The sequence below is a fragment of the Hippopotamus amphibius genome, chromosome 9 (genome assembly GCF_030028045.1).
Source record: "Hippopotamus amphibius kiboko isolate mHipAmp2 chromosome 9, mHipAmp2.hap2, whole genome shotgun sequence".
NCBI lineage: Eukaryota > Metazoa > Chordata > Mammalia > Artiodactyla > Hippopotamidae > Hippopotamus > Hippopotamus amphibius.
In genome coordinates this window covers 132,255,330-132,282,307 of record NC_080194.1, presented here as the reverse complement: position 1 = coordinate 132,282,307, position 26,978 = coordinate 132,255,330, and the positions used below count along the sequence as shown (strand labels likewise).

The 26,978-nt window shown below is 45.5% G+C and overlaps 1 protein-coding gene across 1 annotated transcript in view; it reads right to left on the bottom strand.

The window, feature by feature from the left end:
- Nucleotides 1-5,496: 5,496 nt before the first annotated feature.
- Nucleotides 5,497-26,978, bottom strand: part of SHISA9 (shisa family member 9) — a 309,243-nt gene continuing 287,761 nt past the window's right edge. The window contains exons 4-5 of the mRNA XM_057750200.1: nt 24,284-24,331; nt 5,497-5,879 (exon numbers count right to left, since the gene is read on the bottom strand). Coding sequence (XP_057606183.1) covers nt 5,497-5,879; nt 24,284-24,331 — 431 coding nt within the window. The remainder of the gene's footprint in view (nt 5,880-24,283; nt 24,332-26,978) is intronic.

The following is a 26,978-nucleotide window of genomic DNA, read 5'->3' as shown; positions in this document are numbered from 1 at the left end:
TGGATGATCAGGGAACTGGCATCATGTAAATGCCTCTTGGGAGGTGGTCCAGGAGCCACTGCGCTGCGAGGAGGTGGTACCTCTTACAGACACTGAATCCTGGGCCCCCATTCAGACTTCTGGAGCTTGGGAATCAGCGTCTTTATCAAGTTTCCCCACTGACTCCCAGGCTCATGCAAGTGAGAACTACTGTATAGGAGTTAAAGTATGAGCTCTGAAGTTCAAATCCCAGTTTTACCACTTAATAGCTGAACCCCTTTGGGCAAAATTACTCAAGTTTTAAATAGATCTCTCACCTCCGAAGCTAAGAGTGCCTACCTTAGACAGTTGTGAGGATCAAATGTGACTGTCACATCAAGTCTTCAACAGTGTTTGGCACGTCATGAGAGCGCTACAAAGAGAATTTATAAGGTGGTTGTTGCTGTTGTTGTCTATGACTTGTAACCAAGCAGACAGCTTCACTGATGGAAGCGTCTGTGGCTGCCCCCGATCCCCCACAAAGGTCTGAGCCTCTGTCCTACTACAGCATCCACAGGGCTGTGACGTGTGCTGCTCAGTAACTCCCCTGATGTGAACGGCTCCCGAGTACCGGAAAAGCATCCTTTACCATGCAGACTCCTCTAATGACTGCAGCAATGCCCCAGAGAGAGAGAGAGAGAGCTGTGGGGTCTTCTCTGGGAGACACCAAGTGACCCATGGCCACTGAGGATCTCTGGATACCAGAGTAAGGACCCTCACTCTGACTGCAGTTTGTGGTCCGCTATGCCTATTGACAGCTTCTCCAAGTATCCAGAATGGAAGCTTCATCCCCAGGAAACCTCGGACATCCAGCTTTGAGCAGCCCCGTGAGCCCCGCCCCCAACCCTGTGCCTTTAGGACTTCAGTACACGACTGACTTCCCATTAGTGCCAGGGCATGGGGTAGAGAAGGGACAGTCCACCTGCTTTGTTCTGGTTTCTCTCTTCTAAATCTCTCCACCCTAGCACCTCTGTGCCTGGGGCTTCCTCTGCCACCATGGAAATCCCTCTGTCCTTGCACATGATAGCCTGGGACTGTCCAAACATTGACACCCCCTGAAAGTCATGCTCAAATGATGTCTGATGGGAGTTGGTGTGTAAACACCCCAGCTCCAGGCCCACTTGGGTGGGATATTTCTCCCAGTTTCCCTCCAACATTAAACTGTAGTCACTCATAGCACTGGCTGACATAATAAAGCATCCTTTATTGGCTGGTTTCCTTCCCCTGTTTCACTTCCCCACCCCTACCAGTGTTCCCTTCACTTCTCAGATAAACTTCTTGCCCTCAAATCCATCTCTCAGAACCCCTCCCTGGTGGAACCATATTAAGGCAGTTTTCGACCTGAGATTTCAAACTTAATGCTAACAGAAGCCAGGCAGGAAATAAAATTTAATAAATAGGGGGAGAATCCAATCTCCCATACTTTCAATATTCGTGTCCTTTACAAAGCTAGTCACTGGTAAAAACAGAAGTGCCAATCTCAGCAAGATTCTTGACCATTAAGGACAGATTTAGTTATGATCAGGGAGACTGAACCATGATATATATTTTAAGGCAGGAAGTAAATTAAGAGACACGACACAGACTCTTACCAAAAAACCTTTCAAACAAAGAAGTCTCCCGGAAAATTTGTTGCTATTAACTACAATTTTCTTTTACCTGTAACCATTTCCTATGCATTCAGAGTATTAAAGATTTAGCTCTCTGTGCTAACACTGCTGTTCCCTGGTGAAAACTCAGATTAGGATGTAGGGCCCTAGAAAGATACATGGCTACCCCAACAGCATCACATATAATCAGTTTTATTGCCAGGTAAGAAATTCATATTAATATAGTGAATACATATGTTTACAAATAAACATTCTTAGAAAACAAACAAATGTTTTTTTTTCTTCATTGTAGGAAGTATTATTGGTATCATAAACTCTGCAGTTGTTGACAAGTATTAACACAGGTTTACTTGCAGAACATACGGTTACTAAAATATTCGCACATAAAATATGCTCCATTTACACACAAAAAACTGGGCGGAGTTAGATGGGGATGCCAGGCGGAGCCCAAGGCAGATGGAGGCTGAGACGCTCTGGGAGGGCAAAGGGAAGTCAGACTCTGGTCCCGTTGGGTTGGAAGTTGGGCGGTAGCTAAAGGTAAGAAGAAGAGGCTAGTGCCAGGGCAGGGGATGGGGAAGGGATAGTCTCCCTGCTGTGTTCTGCTTTCTTTCTTCTAAGTCTCCCCATTCTGGAGGATCCTTGTTAATACACAGCAGTCACAGTTCTACAGGTCATCCTTTATGATAATCTTTGTGTATCATGAGGTCTGCCCACCCTCCCTAGAAGAAGCCGAAGGATAAACTTCCCTGTCCAAACTCCCTCCCTTCCCCCGCTTCAGTTCAGCTCCTAAAGCCAACTGGAAGGTAAAGAGGCTAGGTATGTTCTTCTCGGGCTCTCACCACTGTTACTTCTGATGGACCAAGCTGCAACTTCACTGCCAAACGGATAGCCGCAGACCTGCAATGTACGAAATTCACGGGATGCAGTTGACTCAGGAGAAAAGGAACGTGACGGATAAATCCGTAGATTCAGGGCTGGGGTAAAGGTCAGATGAAGGAGGCTCAGGGCAAGGAGCGGACACGAGCTAAAGGGAGACTAGAATGATAGAACTTTTGAGCTGGAGGGAACCTCACCAAACAAGCCAAACCAGTATTTCCTGAAGTATGAGCTGGGACCCCCAGGGAATGCAAGATGATTTTTAGTAGTACATGGATAGAGCACTAATTACCACTGAGTCACACAGGAAATGATTCCCTTTTCACTTTTGTCAGTCCATTTGATTACTTTAAGGAGAAAGTCTGCAGTGGGTGCCGGTATGTCTTTAACAGCTCTTGACTGTCTGCTAATCTGTTTTAAATCAAGAAAAGGAGAAAAGGACAGAGAAGAGAGGGAAGGGAAGAGAAAGAAGGGGAGCAAATGCCAGGCTCCAGGTTCACACTGTTCCCCAGGGGGTTGGTCTGTAGCCAGAATGTAACAATCTCTGCCTTGTTTGCCTTTGTCCTTATTTTACACTTACTTTCTACTCAGGGTCACTGATACTAGTTTTCTATTTGTGATACTGGGCAGAAAGTTTTCCTTTCAAAAGTTAAATGTATGGAAGATGCCTCAGAGGACTGGGGCGGGGAGGGTGGGGGGGACTCGAGGTGGGGGAGTCAAGGAAGGGAGGGAATACGGGGATATGTGTATAAAAACAGATGATTGAACTTGGTGTACCCCCAAAAAAATAAAAAAAAAAAGTTAAATGTATTAAAAATGCATCAATTTAGGTACAAATATTGTGACAGGGATACACAGAGGGGCCGAAAGTGCATTGTGGGTACACAGGTAACTAACATCACGGAAACACTGACCAAGCCCAGTGGTCTTTACTCCACTGTGAGGAGCACGGGGGTTTCGGCCAACAGGCTGAGAAAGCAGGCACTAAATCTCCCATCCATGCTCGGTCCAGCACAGAGCCTCATTACACACAGGGATGTGACAGAGGGTCTTTGGGGCACAATTTCATTTCTTTTTTTAATGGGCAGAGGTTTTGCTATTGCAGAAGCTTGAAACGCTTGATCTCACCCCAATTCCCCATGTTTCAAATGGAAGACTAAAGCCCAGAGAGATAAAATACACTGTCAAGGTCCCCATATCACCCAGGAGTAAAAAAGAGAATAAACAGCTGGTCTCCCTGATCCCATGATGTCAGAGAGATGGGGAGGCAGCCAGATGCTGAAGTCCAGCATTCTGGGAAGGGTCTTGTTGGACCAGACCACATTCAGTTTCTGGCATCAGAAGAGCTAGGGGGTCTCTCTGAGGTTCCTGTTAATTAGCTAAGCCTTTTAGGGATGGGTTGAAAACGTCTCCCCTTAAACGAAAACCTCTGCTCTGTCAACTGTCAACTCCCCTCTTTTGGCTTCCACTAAACAAATCAAACTAGTAGGAAAACTAGTCTTTGTTGGGACACCCATTAGCTATGAGAACCAATCTGAACAAAAATCTTGGGGAATCGTGGATGGGAGATGAACGCCTTAGCAGTATCTGGGGAGGTGGTTTGGAGGGATCGTGGGAACGATGGGACCCAGAAATGCTTGATAGGTTTGGGGAGCCAGAAAATGGCGGGACTCGTAGAGTTTTGACAGTGTTGGGGGTAGGGAGGTCTTGGTCTTTGCAAGTTGCAAAAGCCCCCTCAGAGTGTGCGATGGGGTGGGCTCACCAACAAATGGAGGATGGAAACATCGTCTACTACTGCAGAAAGACAGGAGGGAGGGAGGGCTAAAAGAACACAGGTTGCACTTGGGAAACAAGACTGTCATTCAACAGTGACACACTGAAGGCACCACCCACGCTTATGACATCTTCAGTCCAAAGCAGTTGAAGTTCGACAGCGGCGGCAGCAACAGGCTGAAGGGGAAGGGAGTGGGGGATAGAGAGTTAATAGAGGACGGGTTTCTGCGTCTTTTTCTTGTCTCGGAGGCAGGGGGCTGGGGGACAATGCCAGAAATCGGAGGCTCTGGGTCCCCTTCTCACCTCTTGTCGACATTTCAACCGTGAATTTTGCTTGTTCTTGACGTCGTTGATTTCCTAAATCTTGAAGGTGTTGGACAAAAATTACTTTGCTGTTCTCATCTGTTGTGTAGTGGGATTCTATTTTATTTTTTCTTTTTCTAAAAAATAGTTACTTAAGACTCTGTGGACCCTCTCCCCGCCATAAAAGCCTACCCCTCCCATTTCCATGGTCTTTATGGGAGCTGTCTAAAAATGTTCTTTCTTTCTCATCACTGGCGGTGGGCTCAGGATCTATTTATTTCTTGTGAGTTTGAGGGTGTGTTGTTTTTTGCTTCCAAACTTGACGATATGAAAAGTACTATAAATAGCATAGTGGGGGTCCAGGTACAGCCTCAAGCTCATCAACATTTTGTGTCCACATCGCTACTTCCTGGGATTAGAAAACATTCATCACGTGCACAAATGACCCCTCTTCTCTACCCCTCTTTCCACCCTTTCTGGCTCTTTCACCCAGGAACAGACAACGCGTGGTCAATGGTATATGTGCTCAAACGGACAATTTCTCTAAATTGTGCTACTTTTTTTTTTTTCATCATGGATTTCAGTTTCAGGTTAGGAGGAAAAGAAAAATCAGCCCCACGGTTTGGGCGTGTGAGTCGGCCACCTGGACCCTGAAGTTGAAAGAGGGTGCCTCAGTTTCCCCTTGGCTGTATTGCGGACCGTCCACGCTGCGGCCTTGCTCAGCTGCCCGCCGACACGTGTTAGGCGTGACACAGGAAGAGGGTGACTCCACGTCACCCGTAGGTTTGCTGTCGGTCGTGTGGAGGGTGAGCGTGTGGGTGGGTGTGCGGGTGGGGGACAGGGAGCGTACGGGCTGGGGTATTTTTTGCCTCTCTCAGTGGAGTGTGGTCTCCAAGATGTCCCCTGTGGTGACAGCTCAGACAGTCACTTCCGTTTTGCTGTTGGTGATGAAGTATGGCTGTGGGGGTGGGTAGTGCTGGGTGCGAGTTCCCAAGGGGTCGCTGGAGCCCGACTCCGCCGTGCCAAGCTTGCCCTTGTTCCCGTAAGCCTGCTGCCGCCGGAGAGACTGATCCTTGGGGTCCCAGCTCTTAAAGTTGGCGGTGGAGTTGTAGGCCAGGGGGTGGGGGGGCGTCTTGTTGGTGCGGGACTTCTGTCCGTTCTGCTTGGCGGGGCCGTGCTCGGGACTGAAGGCCCGCGGCTCATCCTCCACTCTGACGGGATGCAGAGGTAAGTTCCCCTTGGCGGCCAGCTCGGCCAGGTGCCGTCGCTTGGAGTAGAAGTCATCATTTACCTTGTCGGCTGTACAATGGGACAGGTAGGTGGACAAAGGAGGGGAGGAGAGAGCAGAGAGAGGGAGAGAGAGGAGAGAGAGAGAAAGACAGTTAGGGATTGGCAGGTCAACCCAAAAACAGCATCTCCGTGGGCCAACAGTCCAAACGAGACACACACTAGAAACTCCACCTGGAGCAGACAGAAGGAAGGAGGACAGGGTCATGGGTTTTCCACAAACAAGAGCAGAACCAAGAAGGCGAAGGCATCCCTAACGGAATCTCTAGCTCCCCCCGAATCCTTCTTGCCTCACAATCACACCTAGCATTTTGCCACTCTTGCCTTTCTCATAAAATGCAAGTGGTGGTGTTTCTCCGTTACCAAAAGGATGATCCTCATTAGAGAAAATATCGAACACGCGGAGAAATATGTGTATCTATCCGCTACCGCCCAAGACAGTCGATCTCAATACTTGGGTGTATTTTCGCCTGGTGTTCTCAATAAAAAGTTTCCTTTGGAATTTGTATTCGTGCTTTTGTTTTTGCTTTTAAGCTAAGGTAAGCAGACCTGCATTCAAATCCCACTTCTGCCACCTACTAGCAGTGTAACTGAGGTCAATAACTTTTATTACCATCCGCTTCTGCATCAGGAAAGTGGTTACAATAACGAGCCAGTGATGCTTCACCTGCTGCCCCCCCCCCCCGTTGCTCCCCATCACTCGTATTACTGCCTGAACCATCCCCCCACCCCATCCTCCCGTCCGTGGAAAACTTGTCTTCCACGAAACCAGTTCCTAGTGCCAACAAGGTTGGGGACTGCTGGTTTAGAGGGTTAAGTGATATGATGTATGTAATGTGCTTAGATATTAGCCACCACCATTAGCATCAGTGCCCTCCGTCTAGCAAGCATGTCTTCATGTTGTTATAAACCACTAACAAACAGCATTCTAATACCTAGATAATACTTCCGTAAGCAGAACTATGAAAGTTAATCAATCATCCTATGGATGAGCGTTCGAGCTGCACCAATATTCTGCTAATATAAATAAAGCGGAAATGAGAATCTTCTAGACTAAAGCGCTCTCTGTATTTCGAATTTTGAATGTAAAATAATTCTTAAAATATTTTTGATCTGTACCAGAGGATGGAAAAGTAGAGCCCATGGATCAATCTAGCTGCCTCCTGTTTTCGTAAATAAAGTTTTACTGGGATGCTGCCACTCCCCTTCTTTTCCCTACTGTCTGTGGCTGCTTTGGCTCTGCAGTAGTAGATTTGAGTACTTGTGACAGAGACTGCATGGCCCACATAGCCTGAAATATTTACTACCCAGCCCTGAAATGAATTATCTGAAGTGGAATTACTTGGCCGAAGGGTGTAAACATTATTAAGGCCCTTTGTACATATTGCCAACTATGCTACAAAAGAATTATACCAGTTTGCACTTTATTCACCACACTCTCAAGCGTTGAATGATTCCTTTCTTTCCTTCTTTCTAAACATTTTTTGATGTGGACCATTTTTAAAGTCTTTAGAATTTGTTTACAATATAGCTTCCGTTTTATGTTTTCATTTTTTGGCCATGAGACATGTGAGATCTCAGCTCCCCAACTAGGGATCGAACCCACACCCCCTGCATTAGAAGGCAAAGTCTTACCCACTGGACCACCAGAGAAGTCCCCCTTCCTTCCTTCCTTCCTCTCTTTCTTTCTTTCCTTCTTTCTTTCCTTTCCTTCTTTCTTTCCCTCTTTCTTTCTTTCTTTCTCTTTCTTTCTTTTTCTTTCTTTCTTTCTTTCTTTCTTTCTTTCTTTCTTTCTTTCTTTCTTTCTTTCTTTCTTTCTTTCCTTTCTTCCTTTGTTTCTTTCTTCACTTTCTTTCTTTCTTTCTTTTCTTCCCTCCCTTCCTCCCTCTCTCCCCCCGCTTCCTCCCTTCTTTGTTAATTTATTTGATAATTTTCTGAGACTTTATTTTTTCTCACAATTCTTTTATTAAAAGATCTCCTATACTTTTTTTTAAGTTCTTCTGAATTCTTTTTTATTTCCATAAACATTTTAAATTAATGTCTTTTAGCAATAAACTTTTGCACTCACATCTTTCAAGAGTCCAGAAATATTTGCTGTTCTTTTATCCACACTTCCAACACCCCACACTGTTACATGTGTGAATATAGGTAAATTCATGGAGGTCATTGCCCTTGCATGTTTCTTTTCTCATTTGATCCTTTCAGCAACCACAGAAGGTGGGAAAGATGGGGATTATGACTTCTGCTTGACAGATTAGGAAACTGTCAGGCTGAGGCACATGAAATCATTTAATTGAGGTTACCCACAGCTAGTGGCTGAGCCAAGGTTGAACCTAACACCAATAGACATTATCTGATGCTTTTGAAAGGCCGTAGAGGGAAAGCTCTGTTGTCCGGAATGAGTGAGCAAAATGCACCCCCCACCTTGCCCTGTTTGCATCTGTGGCAGACATTACTCATGGATCACAGAGCTCTTTCCTAGCAAGCATGGCCTCTGCTTCGATTCCTCAACACAACACCCCTGGAAGCCACATGTTAACCTTCTAGGCTTAATACAGTTTAAGCTGGGTTTCTGTCCATGTTTAATGCAAACAGCCCTGACTAATGCAATCTTTCAAGAGAATGTTCCCCCCTTCTTTGAATTCTAGAGCCATCTGCAGATACAGAATATCAATGCCAAAAGGAACTATGGAATAGCTACCACCATGGGAAGAGCACACATTCCCAGAATACCATGCACTCTTTAAGGTGGCATGAGTTACATTCAAGTTGGTATTAGAATCACATCTTTCTGTCTTCCAGAGGAAAGTTCTAGGTTTCCAATACCATGATGTTTCAACAGAAGGATGCTCTGACATCCTTCTGACTTCAAAATTCACGTATCCAGTTACCTCCGGGACAGAGTCACTGGCATCTCCCACTCAAGGTGGCCAAGCCTGAACCCATCAACATTACTCATGTCTGTTCTCCAGGCTCTTCCTTCTCTCACGAGTGGGAACACCACCTTTCTAGTTACTCAAGCCAGAAACCTGGGAGCAGGTGCCAACGTCACCCTCCTCTTTTCCCCAGCACAACAGCTAACCCACAGGTCCTTCCACTGTATCTAACAAGTGCTTCTCTAACCTATGCCACGTATCCTCCCTGCTCTGAACACTGTTCCACTTCTGTCACCAAACTGGCTCCCCTGCCTTGAGTCTCACCTCCCCCAGGCCACTGTCCACACTACAGCCAGAGGCATATTTCTTTGTTTTGTTTTGTTTGGCCCCACTATGCAGCTTGCAGGATCTTAGTTCCCCGACCAGGGATCAAACCAGTGCCCCCTGCAGTGGACGCTCAGAGTCCTAACCACTGGACCACCAGGCAAATCCCCCAAAGGCATATTTCTAAAATGCAAAACTAACCATGTTACCATCCACCAAAACCTCTCCTCGCAATTTTGTTCAGTCATTTAGTCATTCATCTAATAGGCACGGACCAGGTGATAGACACTGGAAATATAATGGAGAATCAGAAACCGACAAGGTCCCTGTCCTCGTGGGGTGGACGTTCTATGAGGGAAGGACAGACTGTGACCAAGTAATCCCACAAATTACATAAAAGTAGAAATACGGCAAGTGCTATAAAGAACTATGCAGTCTTATGAGTATTAATAACGAGGTCTCTGAACTGGTCAGAGAACCAGAGGATGGAGCTGACATGTCTCACCCCCTTCATTTGCATCAGATGCTGTTATTCCTCTTTCAAGATTAAGTTAAGGTGTTGCTTCCTGATTCTTCCAGCTCCCTCAGCAACCCCTGCTCTCTCTGTCATAGCACTGACTCTGCTGTTTTCTAGTTTTCCTTTTTCACATCTATTTGCTCTCACTGAACTGCTTTCAGTCTCGTCCTGAAAGTCTCATGCACCCTCATTATGTCCCCAGCAGGATCCAGAACCATTTATTCCCAAACTCCTCTTTCCAGACAACGGACGGGCCTCAGGTCAGCTCAGAGCAAGGGATGCCTTTGAGGGTTCCCGTTTTCAACTGAGGAAATTGATTATAAAGTAGGTGTCCCAACAGCTGGGCCAGGTGATGTTCTCTCAAAAAGTTCTAAAGAAAAACAGTCACAGAGGCATTCAATGCATGTAGGGACGCAGCCCCGCTAGGAGGAATCATGGAGTCACATGTGGAGAACCTACATCCTTCTCCATACCCAACCCTGAATTGGTCTCTTGGTGAATCAGGCACTGGGAAACCCCTGAGCACAGAGAGTGCTTGATATATGAGTCAAGGGTGGGACAGAAAAGTCCGTAGGCTCTGGAATCAGACAGACCTGAGTCTATGAGACCTTGGGGATGTCAATCTCCTACATCTCTATTTCTTCTGCTGTAAAATGAGGGTAACGTAACTATTCTGAGATTCATTGTTAGGAATAAAGTGTACAAGACATATAAGCTATATAGCACAATTCTGAAAGAGAGTAACTATTCAATACATATATTTTGGCTGTCTTCTGGCTTATGAAAGAGGCACTGGATTAAATCCAACAGACGCTTAATGCACACTCTATGCCAGACATCCTGCTAAGCACAAAGGAAGTATTCACCCAAACCAACCACCCCTCCTTCCTTTCTTCCTTCCCTCTTTGCTTCCCTCTACCTGTGTCAAGCGCCTAGTTGTCCCTATGAGATGACATAAGAAGGGGCCTTGATCCATTTGGAATGAGGGGCTGTTTAGGAAAGGCATCCTTGAGGATGCTCTGTTAGTTGGAATCCGAAGGTGAAGAGTTGCAGAAACAGCTTCCAGGTGAGTGCATGTGGGGTGTATTGCAAAAATAGCTGTAATACTTTGCAGTTCCTTCCATTAAGAGGTGTAGTCCATTTCCCCACCCTCTGAATATGGCCTGACCTTGTGATTGGCTTTAACCAGTAGACTGTAGCAGAAATGATATCATGCACATCCCAAGCCTGGGCTCTTAGCAGTTCTACAGTTTTTGCTATCAGATTTTGGAACTCTGCCTCCATGCAAAGAAGGAAGCCCAGGTTAGCCTCCTGAAGGATGAGACACCTGCAGTCTAGTTGCCCATGCTCACCACAGCCAACAGCAGCCTTCTACCTGCCAGATACCCAGGGAGGCCATCCTGGATAATACAGCCATTAGCCCACCTTTCAGCTGGTCACAGACACTGAGTAAGCCTGGCCAAGAACAACCAAGCCAGCCCAAACCAGAAGAACTGCCCAGCTGACCCAGTACCATAAGCCCAATAAACAGTTGCTAGATTAAGCCACTATGTTTGGGGGTAATTTGTTACACAGCAGTAGATAACTGATATAGAACATTTGCAAAAGCCCTGAGGTGGGAAGCAGCATGGTAGTTTCAAAAACTGAAAGGATATCTATGTAATACAGTGAAGAAAAGAAGCGGTCATCAGATGATCATCTCATGTCCTGTAGGCAGGATTATATCGTTCACAACTATTTGTTTGTCTGACTATCCTCCGTCCCCAAGACTCAGAGGTGTTTTCAACAAGTGCAGAGCAGGTACAGACTTGCTGCCTGGGGCATAAAACTGTCCTTCAAAGAGTTATTTTCAAGATCATTTCAACAAGGCTGTGGCTGGTGGTTAGGTGGATGAACTGTTCCCATAAGCAGAAGATGCAATTTTCGTGAAATCCTCTTTCTCATTCCCTCCGATTTAGATACCAAGGATGGGGAGAAATATTTACCTGGATTCTCTCGGCATTGTGCACTGTGGTCCCTGTCTTAGTATATTAAAAAGCTGCTTGTGAAGCAAATCACTGATTCACTGAGCAGCCTTGTAAGCCCCATTAATAAATACATTAACCTAATCAGCCCGGGTACCTCGTGGGCAGATGGCTAACAAGCCAACCAGGAAACAGATGTGTGAGGCTTTCAACATCACTGGTCCTCTCTGTTTGGATTTTTCTTCATTTAAAAAGAGGAAGAAAGAATGAAAAAGGTGCTTTCCTTCCAATGAGCCTAATTGCCTTGAAGGAACCAAGGCTATAAAATTAAACTGTACCTTCCTCCATCTGTCTCTCTCTTAATTAGCAGCAGACACTGGTACAGGTGCAGGGTGGGATGGAGCTTCGCCTCCGTGGAGACGGAGAGAGTCAAGGTAATAACCAGCTCTCCAAACAAGCTACACATATGAGGGTCTCGGCAGGTGGCCTCCCACCTACCTTCTTTCCTTGGGCCAAAGATATCTTAAGCAGGGGTTCCTACCGCTCATTCTCCCTTGGTGATCATCGTGGGTCTCAGGTGGTGGATTTCACCTGCTAAGCAATGTCCCAACCTAAGCTTTCATCAGTTCCCCGTTTGTCCCCACCTTTGGTCCAAGAATATATTGAAATGGAGTGATTAATCTTCCCCTCACACTTAAGAATCAAATCCAAATGATTTGCCGTGACCCCCAAGGTCGGCATGGCCTGGCCTCTGGTGGTTGTCAGCTCACCCTCACCTCTCCCACACTTATTATGACCCATCACATAGTATACCAGTTTCCTGGGGCTGCCACAGCAAGCTACCACAAACTGGGTGACTTAACAGAATTTTATTCTTTCCCAGTTCTGGAGGCTGGAAGTCTGAAATCAAGGTGTCGGTAGGCCTGTGCTCCTTCTGCAGGCTCTCGTGAAGTATCCTTCCTCACCTCTTCCAGGTTCTGGTGGTTGCAGTAATCCTGGCATTCCCTGTCTGTAGCTGCACTTCCGAGCTCTGCCTCTGCCTTCACATGGCCCTCTTCTGTGTACACGTTTATGTGTCCACATTTTATATGGACACTAGTCATTGGATTAGAACCCACGTTAATCCAGGATGACCTCATTTTAACTTGGTTATGTCTGCACAGACCCTATTTCCAAGCGTGGTCACACACTGAGATTCTGAGTGGATTTGGGTCAGGGCAAGGGGGATGCTATTCAACCCAGTATACACAGGATTCCTTTCTGTTCCTGAACACACCAAGCTTTCCACCATCTCAGAGCCACTGGACCTCGTCTCTGTTGTTTTCACTGCCAAAATGCCCTTCCCTTTGGATCCTTTTGTCATTTGGTTCTCTGCTCAAAGGTCACTTCCTCAGAAAATCCCTCCTGATGACCCAGTGAAAACACCCTCAGTTGCTCTCATCACCTTTCCCTATTTTAATATGTTCTTAGCCTGCATCATTATGTGAAATATTCTTTCTTAGTTACCTGTGTATTGTCGGTCTCCCTCGACTAGAATATAAGCTCCAATTAGGTTAGAGATCATATCTGCTCTGCTCATCACTGTACCCCCAGCACCTAGCTCAGCACCAGGAACATGGTGGGGTGCAGTAATAAACATCTGATAAAGGAAGAAAAGCACTGGAGACAGTTTGACTCCAATCACATCCTCTCAAATATTAGAAATGGGCAGGATGTTTCATCATCTGGTCATCTCGTCTGTGATGGTTGATTTTATGTCAGCCTGACTGGTCTGTGGGGTGTCCAGATGAAACATTATTTCTAGGTCTGGATGAGATTAGCATTTGAATCAGTGGGCAAAGAACACCATCCTCTCCAATGCAGGGGGGCATCAACCAAATTTGTTAAGGGATGAAATACAACAAAAAGCAGAGGAATGGGGCTTCCCTGGTGGTGCAGTGGTTAAGAATCCACCTGCCAATGCAGGGGACACAGGTTCGAGCCCTGGGCTGGAAAGATCCCACATGCCACGGAGCAACTAAGCCCGCGACCCACAACTATTGAGCCCATGTGCCACGACTACTGAAGCCTGTGCGCCTGGAGCCCATGCTCCGCAACAAGAGAAGCCATCACACCGAGAAGCCCACGCATCTCAGAGTAGTCCCCACTCGCCACAACTAGAGAAAGCCTGTGCGCAGCAACAAACACCCAATGCAGCCAATAAATAGATAAATAAATTTATATATATACATATATATATATAAAAGTAAACAGCTCACTTGGCCCAGCTGTTTAAAAAAAAAAAAGCAGAGAAAGAGAGGATCCACGGCCTTCCTGCCTGGCCTGCTTGAGCTGTGACATTAGTCTCCTCCTGCCCTTGAACTGGGATTTATAACATCAGCTCCCTTGGTTCTCAGGCCTTCAGACCTGGACTGGATACACCACCATCCTCCTGGGTTTCTAGTTTGCAGATAATAGACTGTGGGACTTCTCAGCCTCCATAATTGCATAATTCAATTCCTTGTAATAATTCTCCATATGTACATATATTTCATATATACATATTTGTACATATATATCCTATATAATATATCCTATATGTATATTATATATCCTACATATATAATATGTATATGTATAAAATATAGCCTAGGTACCCATTACACAGATGTAATCAAGATAAAATGAGGTCATACTGGATTTATGTGGATCCTAATGCAATGACTGGTGACCTTATAAGAGTAAAGAAATTTGGATACATCGACGCACACATCCAGAGGAAGGCCATGTGAAATCAGAGGCAGAGACTGGAGTGATGCAGCTACACAAGGCAAAGTGTGCCACACCCACCACAAGTTACATATATACACACACAAATATGCAGCTGGTTTTGTTTCTCTAATACATGGTCCACACTATAGAAGGTGACGTGACCTGCACTTTACAGGGATAGAAGGACTGGAGCTTTGGGGGCAGGAGAACCAGGCTGCTGTCCAGCTCCAAACTTCTGGCTGAAAACCTGCAGGTGTATGGATGTACTCTGGCAGCCATAGCTCAGGGGAGGTAGAACAGAGTCAGGTGCGGGATGCGGGATTGGTTAAAGAGACCCCCTGGATCCAGCAGCAGGCTGTGCTGACATGCCCCTCTCCCAGCTCCTCCAGTGTAACCTGCGTAAGAGCTCACCTTTATTAAGTGCATGTGCTGCCCCAGGCACCCGGCCAGAGAAGGGAAATTTCTTACCCTCTTTAATACTCTCAATAGCCTAATGAGGTACATGCTATTGCTGGTCTCATCTCATGTGAAGCAAGAGAGCTTTGGCAACTTGTCCAAGTGACGGTGCTGGGATCTAAACCCCGGACATCCAGCTGAATTTCAAGTATCCTGGAATTTATGAATCTGTGACAGCAACACTCACCATCTATTTTACCATCTGCCTGCCTTACAGAAGAAACTCTTGTTTCCTTAAGTTTCTATCTGCAGGAAAAGACTCCCCCCAAACTAAAGAAGATGGAGGACAGAGTGAGATTTATATGGAGAAAACACTTTGCTTGATTCCTGATCTCAAAACATCAGGGACTGAGATACACATGTAAATCTTATTCACAAGAGGAGACATCAAAATGTCATGATTGGAAATTTCATGGTCTCGAATTCCCCCCAAAGGCAATATATGTTTACCTTTTTCTTCCTTAAAGCAGGGCAACAGAAGGGAGCTAGGGTGTCATGAGAGACTCTCTCTGCCAGGTCTTCAGCACTCAGTTGGCTATTGCATTATAAGAGTATGGGTCTTGCATCCTCTGAGATGCACTGGCATTGGTGGGAGTGCTCGCCAGTCACCAACCAAAAGTGGCTTCCTGTCACTGAGCTGGATTGAATAAGGTGCTCCATGCTTCTCTTAGAACTGAGAGGAGCCTGAAGCTTCATTACCGCTCCAGCCAGGCACTGTCCAGGTGCTTTACAGGTATCATCTCATTTAGTCAGCTCCCCGCCCCACCCCAAGCCAATGAGGTAGGTGTGGTTGCCTGGGCTCTTCATGCTACGTCACACCGATTCCCTCCATGACAATGCAGGGGCATCCCATTTGGAGATATTCACCAATATTCTCTTCCCTGTGCTTCCACTCTCCCTTCCCCACCACTCATAGAGCAGCGATCACACTGAGCTCTCTACAACCATAGTACTGTCTTGGAAGGCAAGACTTCAGTAATAAGATCTGAGAATGTTGAGAGAGAAAGGAGGATTAGTGAGGTTGAGAGAGTGGAGGATTCAGTGCATCCAGTTTATACAGCAGAGAGAAGAGTTTGGAAGAATGCACACCTGCTTTTTGTGGCCATAGAACCATCTTTACAATATGGTAGAAAGAGCATGAACCTGGAAAGCACGAAGACCTGGGTTCAAATCTCAACTCTTCCATTTATAAGCTGGAGACCTTCAGCAAGTTATCTAAGTCCTCAGAGTTTCACCAATAAAATCGAAAATAAAATAATCTCTACATGGTAGGGGGTTCGGGTATTCAAGAGAATCATGTAAACTATCTTGTATAATGTAAAGTACCAAGGTCCTTTCTTCATGGTAGGTATTCATTAGATTATAGCTGCTACTGCTGTCATCGTCAGAAAACAAAAAGAATATAAAGTGAAGACAGGAAGAACTACTTTGCAAAGTGCAGCAGAGAAGTAAACAAGACAAGGCATGAAAGCACAAACCACTGTGCCTGGTGCAGAGTAAGGCTCCTTAAACGTATACCCCACCTGAGACGAAACGGTAAAAGACTGCTCCTTGTCTCCCAGATCGCTTCTACCTCTTTTCCTTAGGCACATGGCCATTTAGCTCTGAGCCAGATTTCCCCAGCCTTCTTGGAAGCTAAATTTGGCCATGTGGGTAATTTCTCATCAATGGACAGAAGTGATGCCTCCAATTTCTACTTCACCTTGCTCATTTAAAAGAAAATTGGTTGCCCTGGGGGTCCTCTCTCCCCCTTCCCATAGGCCATGACAGCAACTAACTCTGACATTGCAGATGAGGACAATACAGTAGAGGGCTGCTGAGCAACAATGCTGGAGGAACCCGGGTCCCTGAGTGATGGCTTGGAGTCAAGCTGCCCCACCAACCTAGACCACTCCCTTTGGAGCCATTACATGAGAGAGAAATATACTTCTTTCTCTTAAGCCACTGTATTTGTGAGGCCTTTTGGTTTACTAGGATAGTACTGATCTTTTGTTTGTATAGGAGTGTTTTCTGGGTCTCTACTTTTTTTCTCTCCATCATGAGCTGAATTAAACAGTAAAAGGGGAAAGAGTTCATGTTTAAAATAAAATACCCAGGTATTTCTCTCTTCCTTTTTTTTTTTTTAATTGGCTGCATTGGGTCTTCCTTGCTGCACATGGACTTTCTGTAGTTGCAGAGAGTGGGGGCTACTCTTCCTTGCAGTGAGTGGGCTTCTTATTGTGGTGGCTTCTCTTGTTGCGGAGCATGGACTCTAGGCATGCAGGCTTCAGTAGTTGCAGCACGTGGGCTTAATAGTTGTGGCTCGCAGGCTCTAGAGTGCAGGCTCAGTAGTTGTGGCACAAGGGCTTAGCTGCTCCGTGGCATGTGGGATCTTCCCCGATCAGGTCTCAAACCTGTGTCCCATGCATTCCCTGCATTGGCAGGCGGATTCTTAACCACTGTGCCACCCTCTCTCTTCTTTTGAAACACATGCTATAAAGCTGCACAGGCTCCTGGGGTATCTCACCAGGTAGAAACAAGAAAGGCAGGACAAAAGCCTGGCTTCCTAGGCAGGAGAGAGCCAGCGAGGAGATGGGAAGATCCGTCTTTATGGCAAACTAGCCCCATTTCACCTGGCTCTGGGTCTCACTGTAGAGACACAAGGAGGAAAAATCACATTTGAACCAGGTTCTGATGAAAGCCAGGACTCCTGGCTGGTCCTACAGGGCCGCACATCTTTCCTGAAGTCTTATCTCTCTAAGAGAGAAAATTGGCAAGGGGAGATCAGGAGCCTGGCCCTTTTTTTTGTCTTAGCCCTGAGGCGTCCCAAGAGGAGGCACTGCTGCCTTTGTTGGTAAGGATTCTGAAACAGTACCTGGCTTGGACTTTGCACCAAAGCTGTCCAGCTGCACCGTCGGCCCCTTTGTTGTGGCTGCAGGGAGCCCTCTGTGAATGTCTTGCTGCCAAGGCACCTGTGAAACCTCAAGCTCTCTGCCTCTTCCCTTAGGCAGTCCTGCTGGGCAGTCACCACTTTCTGAAAGGCCACTGAACCAAGATGGCTGGACTCGTGCTCCATCCATGGCTGACCACAGAGCCCTCTGTGTCGAAGGGCCCTGGGTGGAAACTGTGCACTCGTTCACTGCCCTTCTTCCGGCACTGCTGCTCCATAGATGAGATGTTTCTTTTCAGAAATTCACTGCATGGTTTGTCTTATAATCAGCCTCTGAACTGGTGAAATTTTAAACAACTGGTGGTTTTTTAAAGGGAGGAAATAAAGGTTAACTCTCCTTAACCCTACATACTTCCTTCCAATGTGCAAAGGACCATCTCAAAGCAGAAAATGATAAGATCTGGGATTCCATGTTAGATGAATGCATGAAGGACCTCCATTTTTCCCCCTTCCCTGTATCCACACTCTTTTTATGTGACTGAAACTCACCCCCCAAAAAAGAGGATCTTGTTTCCCCACCACTGGATTCTGACTTCATCCATGTGACTAACGAAGGTTAGCAGACATGACACACACAGAAGTTTGAAAAGTGCCTGCTGGTGTTTGGTTGTTCTTTTGCATCTCTGCCCCCATCATGAGAACATGTCCAGGTGACCCTCTCTGGAGCAGAGCCAAGTCACCCCAGTCTTTCCAGCTGAAACCAGCCTACATAAGCCAACCCTGAGATACATGTGTGAACTCAGCTGAGTCTAGAAGAACCTCCTGCATCAGCATAAATCACGGGCACGTAGACCCCTGATCTCAATAAATGCTGAGCTAAATAATTTTCAGCCATGAGATTTGAGGTTGTTTGTTATGCAGCATTACTGTAACAATGGATAACTGACGCAAATACCAATCATTCACTTACCCTACTCCCAGGAAGAGCCCCAATTTCCAGGCTTGGATCCACGTCTCCCCTACTCTTAATCGACATGGTTTGGATGACATATGCCTCCATTCCTTCACCCCCAGCCATTCCCCAATGACTACAAACAACCCATTTCATTGCCCTCCCCATAACAATTTGTTCAGAGATGGCCACATGACAAGGCAAGCCGATCAGAGCAAAGCCTGGGATCTTTACTTATGGAGACAGAGGGGCCAATGAGATCAATGATCCCAGCCTTTCATTTACAGGAGAAGCAACTGTGGGCTGAAGGACACCCAATAGAATAGAAGCAGCACTGGATCTAAACACTGCCACCTCCCCGCCCCCCCACCCCCACCCTAGCTTCCACCTGGTTGATTTTTCTATTTTCCAAGGCCTCTTTAGAAAAGACAACAGGAGTCCCTTCAAATGCAATGTCCAGCTTCAATTAATAATGTATTAATAAAATGTATGTTGAGTCTCTACTATGTGACAGGGGCACCATGCAAGATTTGGGGGCTTTTAGCACGAATGGTATCTAGCCAGCTTAGCCTCAGAGGGATACATTTTTTTTTAAAAAAATGTATTGGAGTCTACTTGATTTACAATGTTGTGTTAGTTTCAGGTGTACGCAAAGTGCATCCGTTACGCATGTACATATATTCACTCTCTTTTAGATTCTTTTCCCATATAGGTCATTACGGAGTACTGAGTAGAGTTCCCTGTGCTATACAGTAGGTCCTTATCAGTTATCCATTTGATATATAGTAGGATTGCTATCTTGTTGCAATGCCATTTTCTGCAAAGCAGAGAACTCTCTCCACAGCTCACTTCATGCCCTATGGGTTCCCAAGGAAGTTCATCAAACTGCCAGTGCTTGCTGTATGCTTTTCCAAAGAGGCTGAACTCAGGAGCTGGTAGGATTTGATTTTTATTAAAAAAAAGAAAAATCATCTCCCTATCCTCCACTTGCTCTGTACCCTACTGCTCACCCACAAACCAATAACCCGAGTCAGAAATTTGCAAAAGCCTGAATTTTATGAAGTAATGTTTTAAGGCCACTTTTAAGCGAGTCCTTCCTCAAGTTGTGCACCCTCCAACAGAACTGTAACCCAAATCACATATTTTCTATTGGCCTATGCTTCTGTAGCATCTCTTGGATGACTATCACCAAGCTACATCAGTTTTCTTAGAAGAAAGAGTGAACTAGGATTTCTTGAGTGCCTACCATGTACTAGATATCGTTTTAGTCATTTCACCTACATTATCTCATTTAAACCCTCTTAAAGGGAGGTGATGAGGCAATATCATTTTTTCCATGTGACAGATGAGAACTAAGGCCCAGAGATACTAAGTAATTTGGCTGCCAGATGACTCTGCCACAGCTGAGAAGCGGCAGAGCAGGACACCAAATTCAGGACTATCTGCCTGCAATGCTGTTACCTTCCAGCTGTAGCCCCCAGCTCTAACCCCAACTAAGAAAAGCTTTATTTCAGCAAACAGCAAAAATACTCATGTTTAGAGGAATGCTGGCAAGTGAAAATTGGTGCTCTGGGGTAAGTTGTGTTTGTATCCAGGATTGGGTCTTAGGAAAACGTAGGTCCAGAATTGAGTGCACATAAAATGACCCAGGAGGTGCATTTTTAAAACAAATGAAAAATGGAAAATGAAAAAGTGTAAAGGCCCCCGTCCAGAAGTTCCAAGCCCGTAGAGCGGATGGGCCCAGGATGGACATTGGTAAGAGGCATCTCCAGTGATTCTGGGTCAAGTTCTTAAGCCACTCTTTTTTTTTAAAGACTGACTTTTTTTTTTTTTACTGAAGTATAGTTGATTTACAATGATCAGGTGAACAGCAAAGTGGTTCAGATAGATAGATAGATGATAGATGATGATAGATAGATAGATAGATGATAGAGATATTCTTTTTCAGATTCTTTTCTGTTATACATTATTACAAGATATTGAATATAGTCCCCTGTGCTATATAATAGGTCCTTGTTGTTTATCTATTTTATATATAGTAGTGTGTATCTGTTAATCCCAAATTCCTAACTTATCTCTCCCCTCGCCTTTCCCCTTTGGTAATCATAAGTTTGTTTTCTATGTCTGTGAGTCTATTTCTGTTTTGTAAATAAGTTCATTTGTATCATATTTTAGATTCCACACATAAGTGTTGTCATATGGTATTTGTCTTTCTCTGTCTGACTTACTTCACTTAGCATGACAATCTCTAGATCCATCCATGAATGGCATCCATCCATCCATGCAAATGGCATTATTTCATTCTTTATCATGGCTGAGTAGTATTCCAGTGTGTGTGTGTGTGTGTGTGTGTGTGTGTGTGTGTGTGTGTGTACATCTTCTTTACCAATTCATCTGTTGATGGACATTTAGGTTGTTCCTATGTTTGGCTATTGTAAATATTTCTGCTATGAACATTGGGGTCTTAAGCCATTCTTTGAGTTCTGGGTCCTGGTCTTGGGTGTGATACCCTGTGTGAATGTGGGCAACCTCATTTATCTCAAGGGAACTCAGTTCCCTCATCTGCAGAAGCATAAAGGGTGAAAAAGTATATTTCCTTCACTGCTTCATCAAATGGTATTATTTGCATTGTCTCACAAAATTACTCCCTCAAATCTGATGGAGTGTGAATACTATCATCTCCTCCATTTTAGAAATGGTAGAAATGAAAGTCAGGAGCATGTGCGTGGCCTGGGCAAGACCACACAACCTGATTCTAGGCAGAGCTAGAGTGATGCAATCACAGCACTGTGGCGTCAGTTTCCTCCAAGTTCAGGGCTCCAGTGGAGCACTAGACTAAGGACAGGTTCAAAGATTCGTTTTGCAAAATAAATGTGTTTCCAAGATACATATTCATATTGGTTAGGGGAGTCCACTGGGCTGGTGGTAGTGGTATCTTGCATCCTGGGTATTAAACAATCACACCAGGAGTCCCCAGGGCTGGGCACGTGGATCTACAGCAGTGACCACTAGGGGGAGACTTGCCTGGAAAACCTCAGGTAGTGCAAACTGCTAAGATCTGTTTGCCATTTCCTGGCAGATAGGATTCCCCTCCAAAGTGAGTTACAGTCAATGCAGGTGGAAGCAGGAAACTCGTATCTTCAGGGACCTCGTCCTTTCTCCTTTGCAGCTACTGCTTCTTTACCCAACCTCTCCAGGAGACACCCATCCCTCTGCGCACACCCTGTGTTCCCAAAGTGATTTCCTAGCAACATTCAAGTATCTGGAGCTGAAGCTGTGAATTGGTTTTCCACAGAGGAAAGAGATCAGACGGCAAAAGTGCCTGGGAAATGATGGGTTACACAGAGTTTGACAGTTTTTTTACCATGAGATTTTTCAGAGCTTTAATTTGCTCACCTGATAATAACAGTCATAATAATACCAGTTACAACCTCATGTGTTTATCATTTTCGACACACCAGGTGCTGCGACACCATGTCGTACATGTTATCTCATTTCGTCCTCACAACACCCTTAGGAGGGAGGTGACAGTGGTGTCTTCCATCTTGTAGATCAGAAAAGAGAGCCTCAGAGAGGTTGAATGACTTGGAGAAAGGAACAAGAGCGACCACAATCAGAACCCAGGTGCATCTGAGGCTACATCCATCACATCCTGCTTACACCTCTCTTTCAAGAGGTGGCGGGGTATACAACCCCCGACCTTGTGATCATGCTTCATGTAGATTCAGGGTCTGGAGGCTGAGTAGAAAAAACAGGGCAAGATCAGTGACCCCAGAGGAACCTGGACCTCCCCTCTCTGGGACCCCTTTTCTCCTCCCCAGACAAAGTGGGATAAATAAATGTGCATTTAGCAGGACAGGTGAAATTAGCCCGGTATGAGTAGAAAAATAGCCTCTGAGCCCTTGCTTTTGACCTGTCCTGAAATATTTTCTAAATGCATCAGACACCAACAGGCTGATATAAGGACAGGGATGCTGATTGCCTCTAAATGCTGTCACGGGAATCATAATGGCTTTGTTTTTCACAAGAGAAGGAAAAAAAAAGTTTATGCCTCAAATTAGTAGGTCTGTCATGTTCCAAATTGTTTGCATTTCTAAAAATGGACGTTGACATGTGAATAGTTATTATCTAACGCAAGACCCCAAAAAATCTGCCTCTCTCAAGGCAACAACTGGGTAATCAAGGGATTCTCATTAGACACGAGGGTCTAAAGCTCTCTCTCCTAATTCTGGAATATGAGGCAACCCTCTTCATCCCACCCCCCCCCCCACCTCCCCATCCCAGAGCTCAGGTTGCTTTGCAGCCTCTGCGACTCTGGTCAAACTTCCCTCTTCAGAACCCTCAACCCACAGGAAGATGCTTGGAGACCCAATCAAAGGGTCTTACTTTCCCAGCAAGATGTCCCTCTGCAGTGGTTTTAACATCCCTCCAGGGGATGCTGATACGAACTTCTGAGTGGCTCAAACCTGAGAACCATGGGACGGCGCACGGCTCCCTCCTCCCCATTCACATGCATTCACTCACTACCTTCGGCACTCTCTTCATTACCCCTCTGCTCTGTTTTCTCTTCATCCTCTGCCCATCCCAGTTTGGGGCACTGCCCACCTGGATGACTGCAAGAGCCTTCCAGAAGGGGACCTCCACTCCAGCCCACCCTCCCCTGATCTAGTCTCCACGTAGAAACCAGAACTGTCTTTTGAGAAGGCAAAAGGGCCCTCCCAGTATCTTACCTACAGCCCTGCAATATCTTCTAACTTCTCCCACTTCAAGGTTACTAAAGAGTTTGACCTCCACCTGCTTGGGTCAGCTACATCCTCCCAACCACCAAATCCAACAAAGTATAAGGAGTGAAGAAAGAAGAGAACTGAGTTTCCAGTCCATTCTGGAAAATAGCTGGTCCCATCACACCCCAGTGGGAAATAACTTAAGCATTAGATTCAGATAGACATGGGTTCAAATTCAGCTCCATCATTTAGCAGCTATATGACTTTAGACAAATAAGACCTAGCCTCACTCAGACGCGCATGTCCTCATCTCTGAAGGGGAAGGACAACACAGGCATGGCTGGGTCATCGGAAAGTTCAAGGACAAAATGACATAAAGGGCCCAGCCCTCTGTCTGGCATGTAGTAGGGGGTTAATAAATTACAACTACCACCTAGCCCAGTCACCCAGCTAGTTAACACACAGATTCAAGGGGACCAACTCCTTAACTTTTGGTGCTCACCACGGTAGCCAGGAAAGTTGAAAACAGCATCTGTTCCCTAAAAGGCAATCATTCCCAAGACCCAGGGCCAACAATCTGACTCTGTTTATCTCTCTCTCACAAGTTGTGTTTTCCACCCTGCATTAATTTACCATACGTTTTGTCATTTGCCTGCACAGCTTTCTGAGAAAAAATGTTTCCTGGGTGTCTTACCTGGGATGGTTTCTGATTGTGACATTTTCCTTCAGGCAATGAATGTCGGGATGTGAGGAGTAGCACACTTTTCAACAACAGTCTGAAGCACAGACATACCACCCCAGAAACACACACACACACACACAACACTTACACACTGGAACTCAGACAGACCCGCAGATCCACCCAACGCAGACACACATGTGCACTGGGTCACACACAGACACCGGGACTCTTTGTGCCGTCATGGTGTAACGCCAAATCCAACAACACCTGGACAAAAGAGCTAAAAAAAGCCGTACGGTACCTTTTGGTGACTTAAGTGTCGCCACTGTCCAGTCACCCTCAGAACTTCCTAAAAAAATAACAATGGAGAGATGCTGATCTGTTCATGGGCTTCCCGTGTGCGCAGCGCCCTGACACCCAGATGCCCTGCTGGCCCCCCAGCTGCAGCCTCCAAGGGGTGCAGGTCTCAGGGTACCCCGGGAACAGGGCGAGGGACCAAATGCACAGCTGTGAGTATGTGAACACGTCTCTCTGCAAGGCCCTGAAGCACGATCAAGAGAATGCCCAACACAGGATCCAAAGAGGTTCCCCCTAAAAAGCCTAGGTGTTTTCAGGGAGAGAGAGAGAGAGTTCTTAGATGGTGAATCTGTCTCTAATTTAAACCTTCTAAGAAAGAAAGCAAAGTTTTAGTTACATGAGGTCACATTGGCTATTAACAATGCTCTGTTGACAGAAGATCTATTTTGATCCTCTTTTATAGAAATCCCCCTGCTAAAAGGGGGGGTTGCTTTATTAGCTCCAAATTCAAGGTTGGGGTGTGCTCTGCTGACTGCAACGTTAAATGCTGGGTGGCAGTCTAGGTGGGGTGGAGACCACCTTAACACAGTGCCCAGCACACAGTCTATTTTGAAAAACATTGTTGAATGAATGAATGAATGAATTCAAGGTTCTCCATGGAGTCATTCTTCCTAAGGTAAAGAAATTCTCCTTAACGCTAAAGGGATCAAGCTTGTTATTTGAGAATCCCATAATATCCAGAATTTTGATTATAAATCAGTTTCCCTACATTGAATTCTGTTTCAGATGGACTGGAAGAGCCCTGGGGGGAATTCTCATATTATTAGGAGAAACTCATAGTGACCCTTCCGTAAAGGATGGTGAGAATGACTATGGCTACGGCCTGCCCGGTCCTCGATAGACCTTCTCTGTAAGATGGGGTTTTACTCAAAGAGGAGCAAACCTACGCACGGGCCTGTGCAGTAGCCTCTGCCCATTGGCCGGCGGCCTGACCAATCAGCGTGCGATACTATCTCCCCTTTCCTTTCTTAGGCATCTACCTGGAAAAACCTAAGTCCTCAACATTTCTGCACAATTTCCAGAGCTATATCAGGCTGCCAGCTGGGAGGAGACGCAGGGAACAGCTTGTGATCTGAATGATTACAGAGCACAGATCCGGACCCATTTAAACATGTCTGGTTGGCCTCCCAGGCGTGCCAAAGGACACTCAAATCACCACGTTCCCCCTGCGGAGATGGACTCTACACGCTCATCACTCACAACAGAGGGGAAATTGGAATGACAGGGGAAGAGTGACGGAGTTAAAATTAAGTGGGACCTGCCCGGGATGCCTTGATGTTTCTTCCCCTTCTGAGCCAGGGTCACTGACATCTGGAAATAGTGATGTGGCCCCAGATCTTCCTGTGAGGGTGGACACAAGCCTGGTGGAGTCACTGAGTCACCTGACCCCAGGAATACATTTGCCCAAGTCAAATCCATCACTGCCTTGAAGGCAGGAAACACACTGTGGTCAACTCGATCTCCACTATCTAAGACAGGGCTTCAGTCTGGCAAGACAGTAACAGGTTTTGTTTCATAAATCCAGTGCTAAAAAGGGCACTTCATAAGTTGGCATACAAGCTGTCAAATATATAGTTAAGGTCCCCTTATGGGCTTGGTGACACTAGTGGACATTAGATAAATATTTGTTGGGTGAAAAATTAAATGTTTATGTAAAGAGGATGGGCTTAAGGCATTGAGAAGAAGGGGACATGAAGGAACTTTCTGGGAGAGAAAAATGTTTCTTATCCTTACTGGGATGTTGATGACCCTAGCATATATATATTTCAACAGTCAAACTATTGTAAAATTATGGTCTGAGTATACTATACATATACATATGAAATTATACCTCAACTGTAATGTATCTTAAACATGTTACACCTCAATTATACTCAGCATCATGGGAAAACTTTTACCTTCAAACAAAGAAAACAATGAATACCTTAATAAGTCCTTGCCCACAAAAGAGGAGAATGGGCCTCTTCAATCTCTTTATTATTATTATTATTCTTCTTTTGCTTGGTTATATCTTTCTGGTGTCAGAAATTGCTCTGTGGGAGACAACATCGTTTCGTGGGAAGAAGATGGTCTGAATCAGGGTATCCCAAATAGGACTCTTGGCTCTTTGGGTGTGACTTTGGGAAAATTACTTCACTATACTAAGCCTCAGTTTCCCCATCTTTTGACATTGGGACTGATACCTCCTTCAGAGGCATACTGCTTGGGGCAATGATACTAGCTCCCTTTCTTCCATAACAACAAGAACAACAAGAAAACCTAGCAGAGGTTAATTCACAGTTGAGGGGCTTATGCATCATTTAGGGTTTTCACACTTGATTCCTACAGAAAGAGTGAAAAAGAATTCCTGCCACATCTAAGTGCATTGCTGCTGTGGTTTTAAAAAGTGCTACTGGAAAATGTAACGTGGTTCTGGGAAAATAGTCCATAGCATGTCGAATAGCAACAAAGAAGTATTTTCTTAATAAATTCTTGAATTAAAAAAAAAGGCACAGCCTTCTATCAATAATGCTGTTACTACCTGTCTCTGTCTCTCACTGGGCAGCATAAATTGCACTAAAGCATCTAAAGGGCATGTGATCAGGAGCCTTTAGCGGCTGAGGATTTAAACTCCCAAGACACCCAGAGGAGAAACTAGC